General features: G+C 39.7%; 1 protein-coding gene across 2 annotated transcripts; it reads left to right on the top strand.

Moving 5' to 3' along the window:
* The first annotated feature begins 432 nt into the window (after positions 1-432).
* On the top strand, positions 433-20,968 carry dync1li2 (dynein, cytoplasmic 1, light intermediate chain 2). Of its 2 annotated transcripts, none has more exons than XM_061670152.1 (13): positions 433-795; positions 1,571-1,644; positions 1,900-2,016; positions 2,103-2,333; positions 7,643-7,806; positions 9,562-9,655; positions 9,750-9,885; positions 11,188-11,299; positions 11,399-11,458; positions 11,584-11,628; positions 11,736-11,853; positions 12,699-12,818; positions 17,645-20,968. In XM_061670152.1, the coding sequence occupies exons 1-13, from the start codon at positions 545-547 to the stop codon at positions 17,755-17,757; spliced, it is 1,635 nt and encodes a 544-aa protein (XP_061526136.1). In that variant the 5' UTR covers positions 433-544; the 3' UTR covers positions 17,758-20,968. The 2 variants fall into 2 exon arrangements, with proteins under 2 accessions (XP_061526136.1, XP_061526137.1); XM_061670153.1 differs by having other exon boundaries at positions 17,650-17,753.
* The last annotated feature ends 1,523 nt before the right edge of the window (positions 20,969-22,491 follow it).

The raw sequence follows: 22,491 nt of genomic DNA, 5'->3' as shown, positions 1-22,491 counted from the left end.
CATTGGCTTGGGCCAGCCCTGGTTCGGAATTACAGGCAAAGGGAAACTCAAATGCTTTTGTTCCCCTAAACAAAAAATGACAATGCCACCATCTACTGTATTATCCCAGCACAACAGCTATTTTGCCAAAATCGTAACAAAAAGGATATTTCATGTTATAAATGTCATAAACAGTACAGTACATAGACTTATGAAATAAAAATAAAACAAAAGTGTTGGAATTATTGCTTTTGAAATTCTGTCAAATTGTTGCTGACAAAGGGGGAAATGTTTAGTTGGGGCCTACGTATTATTTATAACTTTTCCCACAAAAGGTTACTTGTAAATTCCAACTATAGTGGAAAACTTACACGTTACATATGCCAGCGACGTGTCGTGACAGGCAGAAAATTTGACTAGATAGCAGAAGGTAGGTAATAAAACGGTGCATCTACTTTTTGAGACATTTTGTTTAGTGGCGTGCCGTTTTTTAATGGGGGAAAAAAAAGTGCCTCGGCTCAATAAAGGTTGACAAACACTTAATTGTTATGATCGCGCATTAAATATGCAACCAGTATATTTGACGAGATGCCCCGCCCGAGAAGAGACTCCGGCGCGGCGTCGCTTCCGAAGAATGAAACGTACCTTTGGCCACTTGGACGAGGGCGGCGCTGGTGGTGGCCAAGCAAGCAGCAAGGCCTCGCTTTTGTGCTCGTGCAGAGAGAAGATGGCTCCCGTTTTGGAGAAGCAACTCCCGGGCGTAGCCGGGGCGGCAGGCGACAACATCAACGACGAGGAAGAAGGGCTAGACCTTTGGCAAGTTCGGCTATTTTTTTAGCAGCGTAAAAACTGTTGGCTTCTGCGGAGAAAAGTAGAGTCGCTTTGCTTTGTCGACACTGTTTGCTTCTCAGTCAACACCGGTCCGGCTAACAGTAGCGTTAGCAAAAACTGAGGCTGGGCGACTAGTTTGCTAGCGTTCTTTGTGATTATTGAGTGTCTGTTGAAGAGTTTGAAAGACTTTCAATTCTCATTCACACATATACAGAGACACACACACGCACACACACATACATACATACATACATACATACATATATATATATATATATATATATATCTTTTGAATCCCGCAGTCAAGTCTGACACCTATCGCTTGTTATCGGGTGTTTTTAAATGTTATGTCAAGTCACAGTTAGCTAACTGCTGTCACTTTACTATGGGATACAACAAGCTAACAGGAACCTTCAACCTAACCCCTTAAAAATCAGTATAACCGAAACCGTGAATTTCAGAAGAACTTTAACAAGTGTCTGTGTCACTGTTTCATGGCCATTCTGTCTGCTTTCCACTTCATAATTACTTATGTCAACAAACAGAGATTACATCATTTCAGCTTTTTTTAATTGCACAGTTGAAAAAGGGTCTTCTATCAGTCTAGTTATGTAACATTTTTTTTGATGAGCTTTTTTTTTAATTTTAATTATTATTGACAGAAACTATGTAAAAGTCTGCTCTCCTCTCACAATGTAACCCATATGTAAAAGTCTGCTGTACTCACAATGTAACCCACGTTTCTCCTCCTGTCTAATAGGACCTCAATACTGAGTGATGTGTCTACACGTTCAAGTTCAAAATTGCCATCAGGAAAAAACATTCTGGTATTTGGTAAGTGTTTATGAAACCTCCAGTGTGGAAGACTGAGATTTCTTTGAATTGTGTTTGCGGTTGTCAGCACTGAATGGAGTGGAACACTGTTTGCCTTGCTGGCTTCCTTCCATGCAATTAAATGGATACAGGCCTACTGTGAAATATTTTGTATAATGTTAAAGAGATCAGGTATTGTACAAATAAATTTACTGCCATGATTGATCTCTCCTTCATTCATTAAATAAGTTAACCGATGGTAGTGTTGTCTCTTAGGGGAGGATGGATCAGGAAAAACTACACTCATGTCCAAACTTCAAGGGGCTGAACACAACAAGAAAGGAAGAGGACTGGAATATCAATACTTAAATGTCCACGATGAAGACAGAGATGGTGAGTGCACCTGGTTAAGAATTGTAATCTGTAGTCATGTTAGTGGTACTTAGTGTATATAACAATTGATTAGTTTCCTTTTGCAGACCTTACACAATGTAATGTGTGGATCCTGGATGGGGACCTGTACCACAAAGGCCTGCTCAAGTTTGCCGTTTCCGCTCAGTCACTAGCTAATTGCTTAGCCGTGTTTGTTGCGGATATGTCGCGGCCCTGGACCATTATGGAGTCACTGCAGAAGTGGGCCAGTGTGCTACGTGACCATGTGGACAAACTGAAGATTACTCCCGAGGACATGAGACAAATGGAGCTCAAGAGTAAGTACCGTAATTTCTCATGTATATTACGCACCCCCAAAGTTGACCTCAAAATTCTGGAAAACCCTTCTACCTATGTATCATGCATTTTTACAATGCATGATTTTGCTTCTACCCATATGATCAAAACATGAAATATTATCTGTATTTTGTTATTTTTTTAAAAGAATTATTCAGAAGTTAAGCACTTTATATGAACACCCAATACTTTTTTACTTGCTCTTATTTTGAAATTCACAGCCCTACTTTTATTTAGTCAATGAGAAAACACACAGTTGTGCTCATATGGTTGATTACCCAGGCATTTGTAAGATGGGTACAATTCTTTACAGAAAACATGAACAGCCAGGCAAAACACAATTTTATTTTAATTGGATTCAAATTAAACTGTCAAGCATCTCAGAAAAGCATGATCATTAAACAAAACATAACCATGAAGAAATTAATGATTATTGTTTTTTAGTCATCGGTCGTATTTTAAAAAATATATATATATTCCACAAATTCTGCCAGGGTATGTAAACATATGAGCGCAACGGTACATGTATGCAATTGTACGTGCCCCTGTCATATTGGCATAAAAGTGTAGGCTACACCTTTCTCATAACCTCTAGGTGGCAGTGGCATATTGGAATGAAAGTGTACAGCTTTTTCATAACCTCTCGATGGCGGCATACATTTATAAAATGTGGCAGGTTTTTTTTTCATTTTCCCCTATACTTTTGTATAATGCGCACTATTGACGTTTGTGGGGGAAAAAGGTGCATTATACATAAATCACGGTAACTGCTGACTTCGTCTAACTGCTGACTTCGTCTAACTGCTGACTTCATTTACACGCGTTTGGCATCGTCCATCTTCTTTTATGGGGCATGATCTTTTGTCCTGTCCGAATCTGTTAGTCATTGTGTATACTGCTTTGAAACTAGTGACAATGATTACTTATAAAGCAAACATCCATCCATCCATTTTCTGAGCCGCTTCTCCTCACTAGGGTCGCGGGCGTGCTGGAGCCTATCCCAGCTGTCATCGGGCAGGAGGCGGGGTACACCCTGAACTGGTTGCCAGCCAATTGCAGGGCACATAGAAACAAACAACCATTCGCACTCACAGTCATGCCTACGGGCAATTTAGAGTCTCCAATTAGTTAATAAAGCAAACAATCAGATTTAAATTATTTTCTATCTCAACATCAGAATTATGTTTTTGAATTATCCATAGACTAAGAGTGGTGTTCAGATGGACAGCACTCAATTGTTCTACTATATTTTTATGAAGAATTGCAGGGGGAAAAAATTAACACACACTTTGCTTGATTTACCTTGTATGAAAGAGCAATTGAATGATATGAGTGAAGTGGGTGTAATATTACGCATTGTTGCCGCCAATTGTAGGTCATTTTCAGAAGCCCATGATCCTCAGCAGTGTGTTCTGGCCATGGGCAAGTTCTACAGTTAACAAACGAGACGTGCAGATGATCTAGTGTTAAATTTAGATGTGGTCATGTCTCGCTCATAAAGAGCTCTATTCTATTGAGAACAGATGATGCTTTTTGTACAGGTTAGTTAAGCCTACATGGTTTTTACTTCTCGACATTTTCCACACTGCTTATCCTGACTAGGGTCGCGGCTGTAATGGAGCCTATCCCAGGTGACTCTGGGCAAGAGGCGGGGTAGACCTTGAACTGGTCATCAACCAATCACACGACACATATAAACAACCATTCACACCTACAGACAATTTACAGTCTTCAGTTAATCTGCCATGCATGTTTTTGGGATGTGGGAGGAAACCGGAGTACCTGGAGAAAACCCACACAGGCACGGGGAAAACATGCAAAGTCCACACAGGCGAGGCCGGATTTGAACCCAGTCCTCAGAACTGTGAGGCGGCTGTGCTTACCAGTCATCCACTACTCCGCTGCAATGCCAAAGCAATTAAATTACATCTATTAAAATGTAATAGAAATACAAACTTCCTTGTATCCATTTGACTGTATAGAATTTAGTTTAGTCTGTGCATGTTTCGTTAGTGGCGAAATCCCAGTTGATAATAGCTTAAATTGCTTGAAAATCTTTCACTTTCAGCTGCATGATGATGCAAAAGCATGATTAGTGACATCACAACTAGCTTCTGGTCCATGCTGCTCAACTAAGCTTCAACCTAACATGTCTGCACATGACACACTGTATACAGTAGTTTAGCATAGTAGTGAAACGGAGATATAAAAAAAAAAAAATAAACTGATGTGATGCTCTTATACAGTATTCTTCAATGTTATGATACAAAAGATTACAAGTGTCGTGCAAATACCCAATAAGGCTTTCCTAAAGGCAAAACAAAACTAAACAAAACACAGTATGTAGCATTCATTGCTACATAGTGTCTTACTGAGCATTAGAAAATAATTTGCTCCATATTTTTGAGGAAAGTATCTATTTTTCTGAGTTTCAACATTTGAGACCCCGCCCATAGACATGGTAAAATAGTAGCCACATAAATAATTTCCTTAGCATGACAGCCTTGACTTGTAGTGGGACTCAGTCACATTGTACTGTATTTTAGTGGCTCTGTATGAGCGAGACAGGCAGCAAGTTTGTGCGAGTGGCTCCAATCCAAGAGATCTTGCAGCCCTCTTGCATCATGGTTCCCTGCCCTCCGACAGTAGCGTCAGGGATTCTGAATTCACTCTGTGGGCAGGATGCACTGAAAGTGGCTTCTGGATTTTTCTAGTTAATTCAGATTTCTTCCTTTTCCATTTTATAAGATTGTGCCTGTTATATTTACTTAAGTAACAATAAGGCTTCTCTGTAATATAGAATATTTCCCTACTTGTTGCCCCACATACAAAATCCAATGTTTTAAAGTCAAGGAATTGGCACCAAAATGCAAGTTAATCTGATGTCGCAGGCTGTCCCGAGCTACATACCAAAGCTCCTGAGGAAATAGACCAAAGCTTCCTGCATCTAAACACACGCGCGCATCTTTAACAGCTGGAGTTACAAAACAAGGATGCCATATTCCTATGGATGTTTATCACAATTAAAGCTATGTCTTGGCAACAGTAAATTGTTTGCCGTATTTGAAAATGTGTTTATTTTCATCCACATTCTGCAGCTATTGTCAGTTATTTGCCATGACCATTTAATTGGCAGTATTAATATTATTGCTATCTCTAAATTTGAGAATTGGCATATTAGCACTTTGCAAAACAGGCTGACAGTGACTTCCTCAAAGATGATGAACATCTCAAAGGATGTAAGTCAGGAATCCAGAGATGATCAAGGATGGGGACCACAAGAACACTGCTTGCTCATATTGTTCTCTCTATGTTCGTAGAACATCGGAGTAGCATGACAATAATAAAAAAAAAAAAAAAAAAGCTCAAATATGAAAACTCTTGGATCATTGTCTATATGTTGCTCAGTCCCGACACAACTATTTTAACATCCACAAGAAAAGTTGTCACGCAACCTTTTTGATCGTCCGCATCATTCAGCCAGATACTGTACTCCCATTTACATATACAGTGGTGTGAAAAAGTGTTTGCCCCCTTCCTGATTTCTTATTCTGTCTGCACGTTTGTCACACTTAAATGTTCCCATCATCAAACAAATGTAAATATTCATTAAAGACAGTACAAAATGCAGTTTTTAAATGGTCTTTATTATTAAAGGACAAAAAAAAATCAAAACCTACATGGCCCTGTGTGAAAAGATGATTGCCCCTAAACCTAATAACTAGTTGGGCCACCCGTAGCAACAACAACTCCAAGCAAGCGTTTGTGACAACTTGCATTGAGTCTCTTACAGCACTGCGGAGGAGTTTTGGGCCACTCATCTTTGCAGAATTGTTGTAATTCAGCCACATTGGATGGTATTCGAGCATGAACCGCCTTTTTAAAGTCATGCTACAACATCTCAATAGGACTCAGGTCAGGACTTTGACTAGGTCACTCCTTCAGCCATTCAGAGGTGGACTTGCTGGTGTGTTTTGGATCTTTGTTCTGCTGCAGAACCCATGTTCATTTGCGCTTGAGGTCATGAACAGCTGGCCGGACATTCTCTTTAAGGATTTTTTGGTAGACAGCAGAATTCATGGTTCCATTTATCACAGCGAGTCTTTCACGTCCTAAAGCAGCAAAACCGCACCAGACCATCACACTACCACCACCATATTTTACTGTTGGTATGATGTTCTTTTTCTGAAATGCGGTGTTACTTTAATGCCAGCTTTAATGGGGTGCACACCTTCCAAAAAGTTAAACTTTTGTGTCATCAGACCACAGAGTATTTTCCCAAAAGTCTTGGGGATCATCAAGATGTCTTCTGGCAAAATTTTTATTTGCCTTAATGTTCTTTTTGCCCAGCAGTGGTTTTCTTCTTGGAACTCTGCCATGCAGGTGATTTTTTTTCCGAGTCTCTTTCTTATGGTGGAGTCATGAACACTGACCTTAACAGAGGCAAGTGAGGCCTGCAGTTCTTTGGATGTTGTTGTGGGGTCTTTTGTGACCTCTTGGATGAGTCATTGCTGCACTCTTCGGGTAATTTTAGTCGGCTGGTCATTCCTGGGAAGGTTCACCACTGTTCTATGGGTTTGCCATTTGTGGATAATGGCTTTCACTGTGGTTCACTGCAGTCCAAAAGCTTTAGAAATGCCTTTTTAACATTTTCCACAATGATAGCGCTCAGTTACTTTCTTTCTCATTTGTTTCTGAATTTCTTTAGATCTCGGCATGATGTCTATCTTTTGAGGATCTTTTGGCCTACTTCACTTTGTCAGACAGGTCCTATTTAAGTAATTTCTTGATTGAGAACAGGTGTGGTAGTATCAGCCCTGGGTGTGGCTAGAGAAATTGAACTTGGGTATGATAAACCATAGTTATATTTTAACATGGCGGGGGGTCAATCACTTTTTCACACATGGCCATGTAGGTTTGTATATATTTTTTCTCCCTTAATAAAAACCTTAATTCAAAAACTGCATTTTGTGTTTACTTGTTGTCTTTGAATAATATTTAAATTTGTTTCATGATGGGAAACATTTAAGTGTGACCAAACATGCAAAAGAAATCAGGAACGGGCCAAACATTTTCCCACCACTGTAAATGAAGGAAGGAATGAGGAATGGAAAGTTGCATAATGTCCTATAACAATGAAACTACAGTATTTGGTGTTGATCTTGATCGCAAGTCAAAATCATTTTCTTTCCTTTAACATTGTATGATGGGTGTTTAGAGGGCTTAAGAAAAAGTTGTGTTCTCAAATGTGTCATAGCTCATGTTTTCTCCTCCTTGCCGTTGCCTTAAGTGGTGAAAGCGTTCCAGGAGTATGCAGAACCGGAGGATGCCACCCCTGCCTCGCCGCAGAGACGGGCACTGGCGGCAGGGGAAGATGAGGCTGTTGTGTTACCACTTGGGGACAACACACTCATGCACAACCTAGGCATTCCAGTGCTAATAGTTTGCACAAAGGTAAGGGCTTTGAGGTACAGTATACTTAGTAGTAACCAAGACCAATACCTCGAATTACAAAAGTCAGTTTGATTGCAGCCAGGGTGATCCTGTGTCATATATTATCCTTGATACACATACAGTATAGTCCACCCTCGCTGTAGTGATCTGTTGTCCAGAAAAATTGTCGGTTTATTATACGGGGTCATATACTGATGGTAATTGGCATGCACTTCAGACAGTTCAGCATCATCAGTTGTTTTCTGTGCAGCCACAAACTTGAATAAATGCAGCCTTAACACTTTGGTATCATGTCCTCTATAAAACTGGGCCCCATAACAAAGGCTTTATGTGGATTGCAAGTTCCTCCAAGTGTCCTTCACACAAAGTTAGAGGTTTAATCAATCTGTTGAAATCTTCTTAGTTATGCGCAGACTCCTCTCACTGCCTAAAATGATTTTCCAGACGTTCTCCTGAAACATCTTTTACTTCTCTCTGTGTTAAGCCAAAAATACCTCTGTATTATCTTGGCAACCTCTTCCATTGCTGTATTTTATGGATGGGCTCTTAATGAGGAGTCATTCACTTAATAGTGTGAACTCTGCTCCTCCCCAGGGGTATGTTTTGATGCAAGCTTTTACATTTTCTGTATTGCTCTTTTTCACCATCCCTTCTGTCATGACTTTTATCAAACTTTTAATGTGGTGGGTGTGTGTATGGTGTGAAGAACTTCCACTGATGTTTTTAACACAATGTTTTGGAGAACTTGAAGTATACTGTTTTGTTTTTGTTACAAGCACATCCATATGTAACATCCCTAAGATGGACAACTTCATCCATCCATCCATTTTCTGAGCCGCATCTCCTCACTAGGGTCGCAGGCGTGCTGGAGCCTATCCCAGCTGTCATCGGGCAGGAGGTGGGGTACACCCTGAACTGGTTGCCAGCCAATTGCAGGGCACATAGAAACAAACAACCATTCGCACTCACAGTTATGCCTACGGGCAATTTAGAGTCTCCAATTAATGCATGTTTTTGGGATGTGGGAGGAAACCGGAGTGCCCGGAGAAAACCCACGCAGGCACGGGGAGAACATGCAAACGCCACACAGGCGGGGCCAGGGATTGAACCCGGGTCCACAGAACTGTGAGGCTGATGCTCTAACCAGTCGTCCACCGTGCCGCCAGATGGACAACTTCATATGTCCAAATCAGTTTTGGGACTTGCAGTAACCGATTCATGTGGCGCGATATGTTTCTAAATGTGCTCAAAAGGGGTTTCAGAAAGCCAAAGTAAGCTTAAAGGAGGAAGATTGAAGACCATCCCATGACTACACAATATTGATATGACAGTGTGGACAACAAGTCCTTTACAGCACACAGGCCCGTGAAACAACTGTTTCACTCCACTTGGAAAATAATTTACTGGCCGAAAATAAATTTCACTGCCTTAAACATGCAATACATTTTTTTCAAAGTGACTCTCCCATCTTTTGTTTTAGTTATGGGAACTGTCGGCCCCTGAAAAACACAATTTTTATAATTTATTGTGCCTCGAAAGTATGACAGCCATACAAAAGCAATGTTAATCCATGAGCTATTGTTGCACAAGATTCAGCTCACCACTGAACCTACTGTAACGCCGTTGTTACTACCAATATAACAAATGTAAAATATGCCCTTTGACTCCGCTTATTTTATGATATTAATGTCGTAGTTGTCATTTTTCACATTTCTATTGTCTCTCTCTCTCTCTCTCTCTCTCTCAAATCCACAGTGTGACTCAGTCAGTGTATTGGAGAAGGAGCATGACTACAGAGAAGAGCACTTTGATTTCATCCAGTCCCACATTAGGCAATTTTGCTTACAATGTATCCTTCAAACATTTTGTTGTTAATATCGCCCCTGATATTTACTTTGTAGTTTCTACTCCAACCTACTTTATACCTTAAGCCAACTAAACAGATGGAGCTGGTCTAATCTACACCTCAGCCAAAGAGGAAAAGAATCTCGGTCTGCTTTATAAATATATTGTACATAAATTGTATGATTTTCACTTTAGCAATCCTGCCCTTGTAGTGGAGAAGGATGCAGTGTTCATGTAAGTGAAGCTCAAAATACCCATTGCTCTTTCTTAATGCCTAGATCAGACTACAGGATTTTAGCCCAGATATTGGCCCAATTAGCTGTCGTGGGCAATTTCCCAGACGACAAAACCTCTTGTAGTGTGACATTATCCATGACTAACGATTTGGTCCTACGATTGCCCTACAACGCCAAAATGAAAATTCTGGTTGGGGAAAAAAAGGCGGTCTCGGTTAAATGGTGTACTGCACTCTTCTCAGTTTGAATCACCAGCTACAAATTACTATTTGGTGAGAGACATTGATGATCCAAAAGTAACTATTGTTGGATTGAAGAAGTAACTCGTTACCAGTTGGTGTGTTCAATACTTTTTCCCTGTGTAATTTCACATTAATTACACACAACTTAATTTCTGTTCTTATTTGTTCTACTTTCTTTTTATGTATGGATTACTTGTGTTGTTCCCAACATCTGGGAATTTTCATGTCAATATTACCTTTGGAAATGTATTTAGTAAGAAATTGACATCTGACCAATAGGATTGCTTATTGTGTCCGGCGCATCGCCTCCCGTGCTTGCCGTTGTCAACATTTATTTCCGTACTCCAACTGTTTACCAAAGCTTAAGAGCATGAGTGGACAGAACGCCGGCATGTTTACGTACAAACGTTAGTGCTAAAACTAGCTTGCTATGCTACATAACGTTTTGTTGCCTGCTTGCGAGCCGTATCGTTTTAAAAGTATGTGAACATACTTCAACCAATCCTTGAATGGCTAGCCCAAAACGTCATCACCCAAGCACCCGGTAACACCAAGTTTTTTGTTGTTGTTTTTCCTCTTTTTGTTCTTTTTTTTCCCCCGACATTGCTACAGTGATCCATTGTTTGAAAATTTGTTTTCACCATGGTAACGGTTGTATGCGGTTTCGGTGAAATGTCACACATTTTCACGTCTCTCCGACAGTGTTTGATTTGACAAGATAAAGCCCATTGATCGTAAAAGACTGGATACGGTGGTATTGGAATAAATGTTGTGTAGTCTTACCACTATCTGACTGAGAATATGGCAAGATTTTATTGCAGTAGTCTGACATAGTGCAATAGCGAAAGACTAAATTGGTCTTGTAGTCTGATCCAGGCATAACTCGGTCTTGTTGTCTTAATGGTACCCATCTTCATAATTGAACATTTCAGCAGTCCCCTTATCCATTTTGTTCAACTATATTCTTGTTCATGAAATGTAATGCTAGGCACTGAGTACTTTTTAGGACCACAATTTAAAGACAAAGTAAAAAAGAAGTGTTTATTATATTCTTGTAGTCCATCAGGGTGGGATAATGACAAGAAAATCTGCATTTTGCATGAAAACCTAACAACAGTCAGACCTGAAGATCCATTCGAAGATTTTATCACTAAACCTCCAGTTCGAAAGGTATGGCAGTTTTTACTGCAGACCTAAGTGTCTGTTTTCTCATAATATTTTTTCATTAAGATCTGAGGTTGAATTGTTTAATTTCCATGTTCCTTATAGCTGGTGCATGACAAGGAGATAAATGCTGAGGATGAGCAGGTATTCCTGATGAAACAACAGGTATGTTTTATGACTTGACCTAAGATTACAGTTGCAGCTTAGACAGGTGGTCAGGCCTATTTTTCCACATCTTGCATAATTCACATCAGAGTTATGCGGTTACTAAACTATTTTTGTTTTTGCAGTCTTTGTTAGCAAAGCAGCCAGCCACACCGACAAGAGGAGCTACCGTAAGTGTCGTCAACAGAACTCTTGCAACTTTGCCCCCCCCCCCTTTCTTTATTACTAGATCATGCCAGCTCACTGTTAGTGATTACATTCTCGCTCTGTGAGGCAGGAATCTCCAGGACGGACAGCATCAGGTTCTCCCAGGCCTGCAGGACGACCTGGCCAGCCCACTTTGACCAGTGGTTCTCCAATGGCTGCTGTCAAAAAGCCTGATGCCAACATGAAAGGTTAATATTCAAACATGATTATGAACAAAATTATTTTTTTCCCCTCAAAACCTGGACCTCTTTATCAGCTGTTCCAGATTTGCTTGACCACTTTTGCCAATGTTAAATCTACCAGAAACATTTTTTTTTAAATAATTATTTTGTCATTCCAATACGGTCCCCAAGAGGTAGTTAGTAAAATGATGTTAACTTAAGCACTTCAGAATCATCTTTATTGGCCAAGTATGATTAAAAAAAACACAAGGAATTTGTCTCTGGTAGGTGGAGCCACTGTAGTATGACAACCAACAGCCACTATGACAGAATATACATTTAGGACATAAAAAAAAAACACAAGTACGGAGAGTCATTGAGCAATGAAAGGGTACCGGAAATGTGGTAATGCTGATACTATAACAATTGTGCAGAGTCCTCAAGCACGTAAGTGGCAAGTAGTTATCAACAACAGTTATGCAAACAACACAGAGTGACGAAGCTACAACAATTAGTTTGGTAAAAATGCCCCAACAGAGCTGTTCAATCCACCATTAAAAATACATGTTTGTTTTTCTATATCACTAAATACAGCAGCTAGGAAGAACATCCCAATATTTGGTCAAGTTAGATTTATGACGTTTATACTGCGAATAACAGATTTTGTTGTTCCTGCTGGTAAAGGATGTTGATGGAGATGAATTCCCCTTGTTAAAGACATGGCAACAATTTTCTACAGATTTTGAAAATTCATCAAGACCAACCACAGCTCAGTATTGTGCATAAAATATTTTATAGCTATTATATAATTTTTGAAGTCAAGGGGAGATCATTGATCATGCCATTTAAAGTCAGTGCACATTTTCCCATAGCTGGGGCTGCCAGTGAGGGCGTATTGGCCAACTTCTTCAACAGTCTGTTGAGTAAAAAGACGGGATCCCCAGGGAGCCCTGGAAGTGGAGCTGGGGTGCAAGGCCCTGCAAAAAAAACAGGTACAAACAACTTCAGAGCTGTCACTTCTGATAGATATTCCCATTCTTTGTGTGTGTGCGCATGTGTTTGACTGTGTGTGTGTGTGTGTGTGTGTGTGTGTGTGTGTGAGTGAGTGTATATTATAGCACTTTTGTGTAGATTAACTCTTAACAGATGAAATGTTCGATAGGAAAAAACATTTGCTGTGTGGAGGTTTATCGCCACAGCATGAACACAAATGTTTAAAAAAAGAGATTTGCAAAAGACATCTATGCTGACCTTCTGATATGCGAAGAGGAGGAAGCCTGTATGAACCAAACATTTAGTCCCATTAATGTAACACTTTATATTCCAACACTACATTATAAATTGGTCAACTAACTGTTGGCTGATAGTCTTAATTTACTGGCCGAAAAGAGCTTGCTGGCTTTTTTGATAAGAGTTAAATACTGGTACATCTCAATAAATTATATTATGTTAGAAGTTCATTTATTTCAGTACTTTGACACCCGTGATATAATGTATAACTCATTTTTGTCGCGGATGACATTGTAGTTATGGTCTTCCTCAGAGGGCCGTTGTGACTCTTGAACCCATATACAGTGAGTGCGGAAAGTATTCAGACCCCCTTAGATTTGTCACTCTTCACACTTGTTATATTGCAGCCATTTGCGAAAACAATTTAAGTTAGTTTTTTCCTCATTAATGTACACACAGCACCCGATATTGACAGAAAAAACGTAATTGCTGACATTTTTGCAGATTTTATTAAAAAAAGAAAAACTACAATATTACACAGCCAATAAGTACTCAGACCCTTTCCTCAGTATTTAGTCGAAACACCCTTTTGAGATAATACAGCCGTGAGTTATTTTGGGAAAACAACAAGGTTTTCACAACTAGATTTGGGGATCCTCTGCCATTCCTCCTTGCAGATCATCTCCAGTTCTGTCAGGTTGGATGGTGAACATTGGTGGACAGCCATTTTCAGGTCTCTCCAGAGATGCTCAATTGGGTTTAGGTCAGGGACTGTATTGGACAGGTGATGAGCAGTGCCTGGTTTTCTCCACACATACCGCTTAGAATTAAGGCCAAAAAGTTCTATCTTGGTCTCATCAGACCAGGGAATCGTATTTCTCACGATCTTGGAGTCCTTCAGGTGTTTTTTAGCAAACTCCATGCAGGCTTTCATGTGTCTTGCACTGAGGAGAGGCTTCCGTCAGGCCCCTCTGCCAACAGGCTGGTGGAGGGCTGCAGTGATGGTTGACTTTCTAGAGCTTTCTCCCATCTCCCGATTGCATCTCTGGAGCTCAGCCACAGTGATCTCTGGGTTCTTCTTTACCTCTCTTACCAAGACTCTTCTCCCCTCGTCCCAAACGTCTTCCATTTAAGGATTATGGAGGCCACTGTGCTCTTAGGAACCTTAAGTGCAGCAGAATTTTTTTTGTAACCTTGGCCAGCTCTGTGCCTTGCCACAATTCTGTCTCTGAGCTCTTCAGGCAGTTCCTTTGAACTCATGATTCTCATTTGCTCTGACATGCACTGTGAGCTGTAAGGTCTTATACAGATAGGTGTGTGGCTTTCCTAATCAAGTTCAATCAGTATAATCAAACGCAGCTGGACTCCAATGAAGGTGTAGAACCATCTCAAGGATGATCAGAAGAAATGGACAGCACCCGATTTAAATATGAGTGTCACAGCAAATGGTCTGAATACTTATGGCTGTGTGATATTTCTGTTTTTCTTTTTTAATAAATCTGCAAAAATGTCAACAATTCAGTTTTTTTCTGTCAACTTGGGGTGCTGTGTGTACATTAATGAGGGAAAAATGAATTTAAATGATTTTACCAAATGGCTGCAATATAACAGTGAAAAATTTAAGGGGGTGAGAATACCTTCTGTACCCACTGTAAATGTTTCATCACCTCATCATATTATTACATATATACAACAAATTGATGGATAACTAGTTTTGAAATCATATAACAGTTGGTTTAACTATTGTCCAAGTTACTGGTTAAAGGTGTTTGGTAACAAAAAAATGCTTACAATATCTCAATGTTATTATTTATTACATATGATAATTTCACTTTACACCAATCTGATTTGCTTGATCGGTATCGGACAATAATTAGCATTTTATGCTATTTTATTTTATTGGCTTTAATGTCTTAATCCGCCGATCCAATCAATGACGTCGTTGATCGGCTCCGCAAAAGACATTTACTCTGTCGCCATCGTGTACAGTATATTTAAATCCAAAAGCTAGTTTATTTTTTGCCTTGTGTGTCTTTTGACGTAGTACTGTAAATATCTGACCGCCAATAGTTATTTAAAAAAAAAAAACAACGGCAGTGTGTGACAGACAACACTTCTGAGACAGACAACACATAATTCGCGGATCAGACCACAAGACACATTTGGTCTTTCACGATTGCACTATGTCATACTACTGCAATAAAATCCTGTATTCTGATACCACCACATCCCGTCTTTTACAATCACTGGGCTTTATCTCAACTCAAACGCGACCGGATACACTCCTTACCATGGCGACGATAACAACAATAGATCGCGTCGTGTGTATTATAAGAACAAAATGGTGTGCTGGTGGTCACCGGTGCTCAGGAGAGGACTTTGATTCAAGGATTGCTTGAGGTATTTTCACATACTTTTAATACGATACTGCTCTCAAGCAGGCAACAAAACGTTATGTAGCCTAGCAAGCTAGTGGTAGCACTAACGGTTGTACGTAAACATGCTGGCATTATGTCGAATCGTGCTCTAACGTTTTAGTGTGTGTGAAGTAATTTAATTACAATAAAGTAATTTAGTGGCAGTAAGTTAGCACCCGTTATTTCTGTCATGTTGTAATTGCTGACTGATTAGAATACATGACCTGAATCGAGAATACTTTTTAAGATACTCAGTATACAAGTATATACAGTAAATGAAATTTAAATAGACACATTGCTCCATCTTGTAATTGGATCGGTTATCGTTTTTTTAAACTTGGTGATCGGTGGTCAACCCCAAAAATCCTGATTGTATAAAGCCTAATGATAATTTGAAATTTTGGTACAGATTTTAACAAGAATCATGGAAGTCGTTGCACATGATTTCCTTTCATAGGCCACATTAAATGATTAGTGCTGGGCATTGAGAACCGATTGGAACCGGGACTAACGTTTGGGTTCTCCCGGAACCGTTAAAATTTCGGTTCCCAGTTTCAATGCCTACAATCCCCCCATGACGAAGAAGTGGCAAAAACCAACGAAGAAGCGGTGAAAACCAACGAACAACACGCACGAAGACGTGCTTGTGCCCAGCGGCGACGGCAAACAAAAGTGTGTCTTAACTCTGTTAAAATGAATGACCAGTCGCCTCAGTGCAACACTTGGAATAAGATTATATTGTGCAAAGGAGGCTTTCACAATGTGTCGCGTCTGAGCCTCAGCCTACGGTTGCACAGATGGTTTTTAGCATTTAATTTTGTCTTCAAACCAACGTAAACACCGATTACAAAAAAAAAAAGAAAAAGTTTAACATTGGGCTAAAACTTCACCGTCGCAACTTTCCATCACAATGAATTGGGACAAAATTCACAAATGTATCACAAACACTAACCTTGTGCCTCATCGGTGGGTAGGGAAAGGAATCAGTGTTTTATAGCATTGGTGAGGATAAGCAGTATAGAAAATGGATGGATGGATAGTTTCTATGGATTAAAAAAAAAAAAGAAATCACTGGTGCCGTGTGAAGTTACTTTTTGTGCCAAAATGCTGAGTTCCAGTGCGTACCCTTCAAAATAAAAGGCTACAAGCTTAAAACAGGAAGTCAAGTTAAAACTTGCACATATAAACCATTTGACATGATGAAACCGTCCCAAATAACGATATTAACAATCCTATATTTCACTATATTATATTAGCTGAAACATTATTTAATGAATAAGTCAGTTGGGTTAGTTCCACACACATTGCCTTTTAGTTCATAGGTTTGATATTGATGCCGGTTATAAAGAACCTCGAGTCAAATGTTCATTTTAGTCTATGTTGCGGGCTGCTAAGAAAATGGATGTTCATAATTTGGAAACCCTTTATTTAAACCATGCAAACTTATATGACCCAGTCCCCTAAAAGAATCTGAATCAAGAATTGTTTGGAATCTGAATCGAAATGATGAACCGGAATCGCTCAAATTCAAAGATGTCTAACCCCAAAAAATGGGGGAGGCCGGGTCTGCCCCCCCCGGGCCATGAGTTTGACACCTGTGCATTATATAGATTCATTCAACACTAAATTACTTTGTCCATTAAAAATAATTTCCATTGTTTCTTAATTTGTCATATATTTTTTTTCTAGAGATGGTGAATTTTGTTTTTTTGTTTGCTATTAGCTATAATCCTCAAAATCATACATGTATTTAAAAAAATAATATGAAGTATTCCACTCAGTGTGTGTGTGTAGTGCATCTGTGAGTTTCACTTTTTGAATTGAACTACATAACTAAATTACGTTTTTGGCACTATTCTAATTTATTGAGCTGTACCTGTCACAAACTGAGAATGCACCCAGCAAATTACTGAAGCATAATGCGTAGCTCATCCTGAGACCAGTAAATGTCCCCTTTTTTCCAGGTTTGTCGCAGCTGAAAGAATAATGCATGTGCACGTTGTCTTTGCTTGATGATTCATTTTGCATGTCTTAACTATGGCAGCAAGTCCGCAACCTTTCAGCATGGGATAGTATAAACTCCCAACCTCCATTCATCTGCTTGCTTTTTATGAGCGCCCACAGAAGCTACAGGAGATTACTTTTGGGCTTTGTCTCCCTTTTGTTCCAAGGGCAGAAGCCGGGTTTGACTGACGTCCAGGCTGAATTGGACCGAATGACACGCAAACAGGACCCCGTGGTTTCAGCCAACAACATACCGCCGCAGACTGAGAATGAAGCATGAAGTCCACAAAAAGAGCTGCATTGTTCACCACGCTAATAATGGAAATTCAAATGTACATGCCACCATAAACAATTGACCAAATACTCAACGTCTATGTCAGAACACAGAGCAGGTTTCACCAAAACCCGTTTGGGACACTACGGATGTTTTGGTGTTCTGGTGCAAGAGATGGTAAAGAAAGTGTTAACAAGATGATAGTGCGGAAGAGTCCTCTCCACTTTCAGTGTTATTCGCCAAGGTTGTCTGTGGAGAAATATATGGAAATGTGCACACCCACACTGGCAGCGAGCCTGATACACTGGCCTGTAGGCCTCCCAGTAGCTGAGGTATATTTAAAAAGAAAGGAGGGGGGAAAAAAACACTCCTCAGTGGGTTTAAAAGCGAAAACACACTGGCCTTCGCTCAGCCTATCTCACGGAAAGAATTGGATTGGAATTTAAAAGTTATTTAAACTTTTGTATTTGTAATTAAACTTAATTCAGATGTTTGCAAACAAAATGTTGGGGTTATTGCCGATGTATTTATACAAAGTTCCTCCTTTTTATTTGTGTGCACACCATTTAATTGTTAAAGGAAATGGTCTTCTACACACGGCATGTTCAAATGCTATTGATAGCATGAAATAAATGTGACAAAATCTGGATAGCTGATAGCATAATCTTATCGCCCTAATCATATCGAAGGATTCTGTAAATAGGTACCAGGGAAAATCTCTTCAGGTTTTATTTTCTGTATATACCATTCAGTTCCAAATCCTGGCGATTGCCTCTTTGACTAACAAAGTTGGCATTTGACAAGGCTTTGAGGCTCCAACAGAACATTTTCTTTAGCGACAGGTGTGTATAATTTGGAAGAGGGTTGGGCAGCATCTTTCCTACTATAACTCCCAAAAGTGCCTCATACACTAGCTGTTCATGCAACAGCCGAGTCGCTTTTCTATGTGAGAGGAATTGCACTGTAGAGCACCGGTTGAAAGGTTTTAGTCCATTTCTTGTCATCCAAATAATTTATTTCTATTTACGTTTTTGTTCATGTAGATCAAGCCTGTGGTTATTTTGTTTTTCGGAAAATAAAAAGTTTGTGACCTCGTTGAGGTTTCAAAGATAAAATGATCTAATACATTCAAATGAAAACGCTGAACTTGCATGTAACCCAGACTTTTCAGAGCCAGAACACAATTATTTGCTGTGGTTTGAAACAAAATAGGATCCCTTCCAATTCAGTGTTCCAACATCACCCTACTGTCTTCCCTTCTTCACAATGTTGTATACACATCGTTCTCCGTTCTCAGAGAAAACATTCCGTTTCTACAAAAGGACTAGATGAATCACTGCCCTTTTTGTTTAGTCTCCCCTTCAGTGCCCTAAAATGACCTTTGCCTTCAAACTACACCCTGCCTTCCCAGCATCACTCTACAGTGCTAACTGCGTTTTACCTCCTCAAATCATCTGTCATATTTGTTGGTTTAATGACAGCAACTTAATTTTCAGTCACTTTTGCACAAGACTTGGTAAATCTGAAGAAAACAGCTGCTTGTTTAAAGGTCCCATATTTGGGCTAATTAGCCCTCCATAGAGTGACCCTCGAACACGGACTTAGTAGGAAAGTGTCAATTTCATTTAAAAAAACACCTGGAGTTTGTCACAAGAGTGTCCAGAAAAGATCCCTCTGACAGCTACTTTCGTTTGACCCAGTTTTGGATTTGCTTTGTTAATTTTTGGCTAAGACCATCCACTTTCCTCTGATTGGTTGCCTCTGTGTAGAAGACCCACTTGTAAGAGAACAGTGTTAAGTTGACAGCGCTGGCTCCGGAGCGGAAAAGGAAGGCAGAGCTCTTCACTAGTGACGTAGAAAAGCTCGAGAAATTGACATGATTTTAGGCCCTCAGCAAAAAAGAAAATAACACCAGGAATTCAGGAATGCGTGGATGATTTTAATTAATATTTCACGTTTACTGAAGCACCATAGAGACGATGTTACGTCCAAAATACTAGAAAAGGTCGGTTTGGTAAAATACAGGACCTTTACAGAAGACTAACAGCGAAAGGACACAATAAGACGCAACTGAAGTATTCATTATTTACCACCTTTTTGTATTTGTAGTTACCAACTCACCATACATATATCTGTCCCTTTCCAATAACTATTTTAAATAAAAATATGAGGAACCCCACTTAAATTGCGTTTAGGGTTTCAGGAACCATATTGGTGTTCAGATAAGTTCGTGGGTGATCTGATATGTTGTGAGAAGATACAATTGCACACTGATTACTTTTGAACAAAACTAACCTGTTTTTGTTGGTTTGTGCGTGACTATGTGGCGTGTGCAGCAGATGAAGCACACCTCCACAACAACCAGGATCAGAACATGTTGAAATAAGCACTTTTCCTTGGACTCCCGAATCAGTTTCCTTTTCTAACAGTTAAAGAGACAGAATTCATACTTTTTCGCCTTGCCTTTTGCGCTCTTAGTGATGAATCGACACCGTAAAACAGCATTATTTATCTGCATTTTTGCTTACATATTGGAAGGTACCCCCCTGTGGTTAACTAGCAATACCATCTTTTTGATTTTTATTTTGTGTTGAAATTGTGCAGTGAATATTTTTGGACATCTTGAAGATGGCCCAAATTAATATCCATTGTCATATTTGCCCAAGTTTACTTTTGTATGTTTACAGCCTAAATTTTTTTTGGGGGGGGGTTTAAACTACAGTTTTGCCAATTCGACACTTTCTGTTAAGCTTTAAAATGTCACTCCATGCTTACTGATTTAACCTTGGTCTCAGAGCTGTAAATTCGGTAAAAGGAATGAAGTGCCCTCCTGCTGCTTGGTTCAATAATTGCACATATTTTTTGTGATGACTGGATGTCTTTCCCAATATTGAATAATATGCTGATGTAACTTTTGTACCCTGGCTTCAGGTGAAGTCAACTGTCGCTTGACAACTTTAATGAATTGCCTTTGACCACTAGCGGCAGTCGTCATCTATGAGACTACAAGCTTCTGTTATCTGTCCTTTTTTATTCAGGATGTCAGGACCTTATAAGCATTCAAATGGCTGCTCTTGGTGTACTGACTTAATTCAGAATTTGATTGTACGACTTTAACAATTCTCTAGCCTCTAAGCTGCCATGTGGTTTCCAGCTTCTTGTGCCGATAAAGATGAGGAAAATGCTTATCATATCCCCGGCTTCAATAAAACAATGAATCCAAGTGTGTTGTATTTTTGTTCATTACCATGGTGATGATTAGTGGACCAGTTTCGCTTTTTGAGGGTAAACATAACTAAATATAAAAACATTCCACGTTGTGTTTAGGGTGTATTTTTGTAATTTTATATATATATATATATATATAATGTTACATAAACTGACTCATGGTTAGATGCAAGGGTTTATTCTCAGAGGCGGGTAGTAACGCGCTACATTTACTTAAGTAATGTTTTCAGTTAACTGTACTTGTTAGAGTACCTTAAATGCACTGTTCTTTTTACTTGAGTATTTATGTGAAGGATCGATACTTATACTCCGTTACAATGACCGACATGCCGTTCGCTACCTTTATTTATCCATTACTGCGTGCGCGTCTATTTTTAGATTCCATCTTCGACTTCCGCATCGGGCGCCTGTTACGCCACTCAATCGTGAACTCTATTTAATTTGACTCCACCAATCAGACGACACAAAGTAGTCACATGACGGCGCACGTAGCCTTCGCGAGCCAATCAAAATGACTCATTTTTTTTGGGGGGGGGGGGGGGGGGTTTGTTTACAGACCAAAAAACAACAGCTTTGTCATGCAGCTCTTAAATTGTGACTGCCAAAACTTTCAGCCCACTTCTAACTTAAGAAAACACCTTGTGGTAAGTTTCAGATGTTTTGGCTGTTGTTTTGGCAGTGGATGTGGCAAAATTAGCTCACGCACACACACACACAATCACTAAGTCTGGTCAACAAACAGCTTCTTCGTGAAGTCATTTAAGCGAATAAAGCAAATAATGTTTCTGTAGGGCCCAATGCATGTGTTATTGTTTTTTTAGCAGTTAAACATTGAAATGGTGGCAGGTGTGTGTCGACTCCCAATTTTTTTTTATGTTCATGCTCTGATCAAAAAACCTGGTTCCTCACAAATTACTCTTTACTTGAGTCGTTTTTTCATTGTGTACTTTCTTACTCTTATGCAAGTAAATAATTGGATGACTACTTTTACTTGAGTCATATTATTCTAAACTAACTACTGTTACTTGAGTACAATGTTTGGCTACTCTACCCACCTCTGTTCATTCTACCCCAATGGGGACTTTCCCACCTGCAGGAACTTCCCTACCTACCTGGTAGCTTGAGTTCTCCCTGTGCCCCCACCAAAAAAAAAACTACCAGGGTACAGAAGGTCCCCCCTGGATTATTTCGTTCCTCCCGGCAGGTAGGGTCTTCCGAGAGCTACCGAGAACTCTTTGAGGGGGCGAGCTGTGCTGACGAACCCTGATTGGTTGACAGACCTACGTAGGTGTTTACTTTGTCATTCATACTGCCGCTATTATGCGGCATTATGCAAGGATTGAAGCAAGAGGATTAAATATACATAGAAACGCAAAACTTCCAAACACCGATCTTTACATTTTCTTGCTGAGCCACACTTGGTGGACAAATTCTGTGCTCGCCAAGCTTAGGTTTCCGGGCTGAAGCCAGTCTGGGCGCCGGACTTCGCAGATGACTTTAGATGTGATTTAT

Source organism: Phycodurus eques, chromosome 2, assembly GCF_024500275.1.
Source record: "Phycodurus eques isolate BA_2022a chromosome 2, UOR_Pequ_1.1, whole genome shotgun sequence".
Classification (NCBI taxonomy): Eukaryota; Metazoa; Chordata; class Actinopteri; order Syngnathiformes; family Syngnathidae; genus Phycodurus; species Phycodurus eques.
This window is presented reverse-complemented; position numbering and strand designations above follow the sequence as displayed.

Coding starts and splice junctions, on each gene's coding strand:
- dync1li2 (XM_061670152.1), top strand. CDS start 545: ATGCAACCAGTATATTTGACGAGATGCCCCGCCCGAGAAGAGACTCCG. Junction 2,334..7,642: donor GAGACAAATGGAGCTCAAGA/GTAAGTACCGTA, acceptor CGTTGCCTTAAG/TGGTGAAAGCGTTCCAGGAG. Junction 11,854..12,698: donor GCCTGATGCCAACATGAAAG/GTTAATATTCAA, acceptor ATTTTCCCATAG/CTGGGGCTGCCAGTGAGGGC.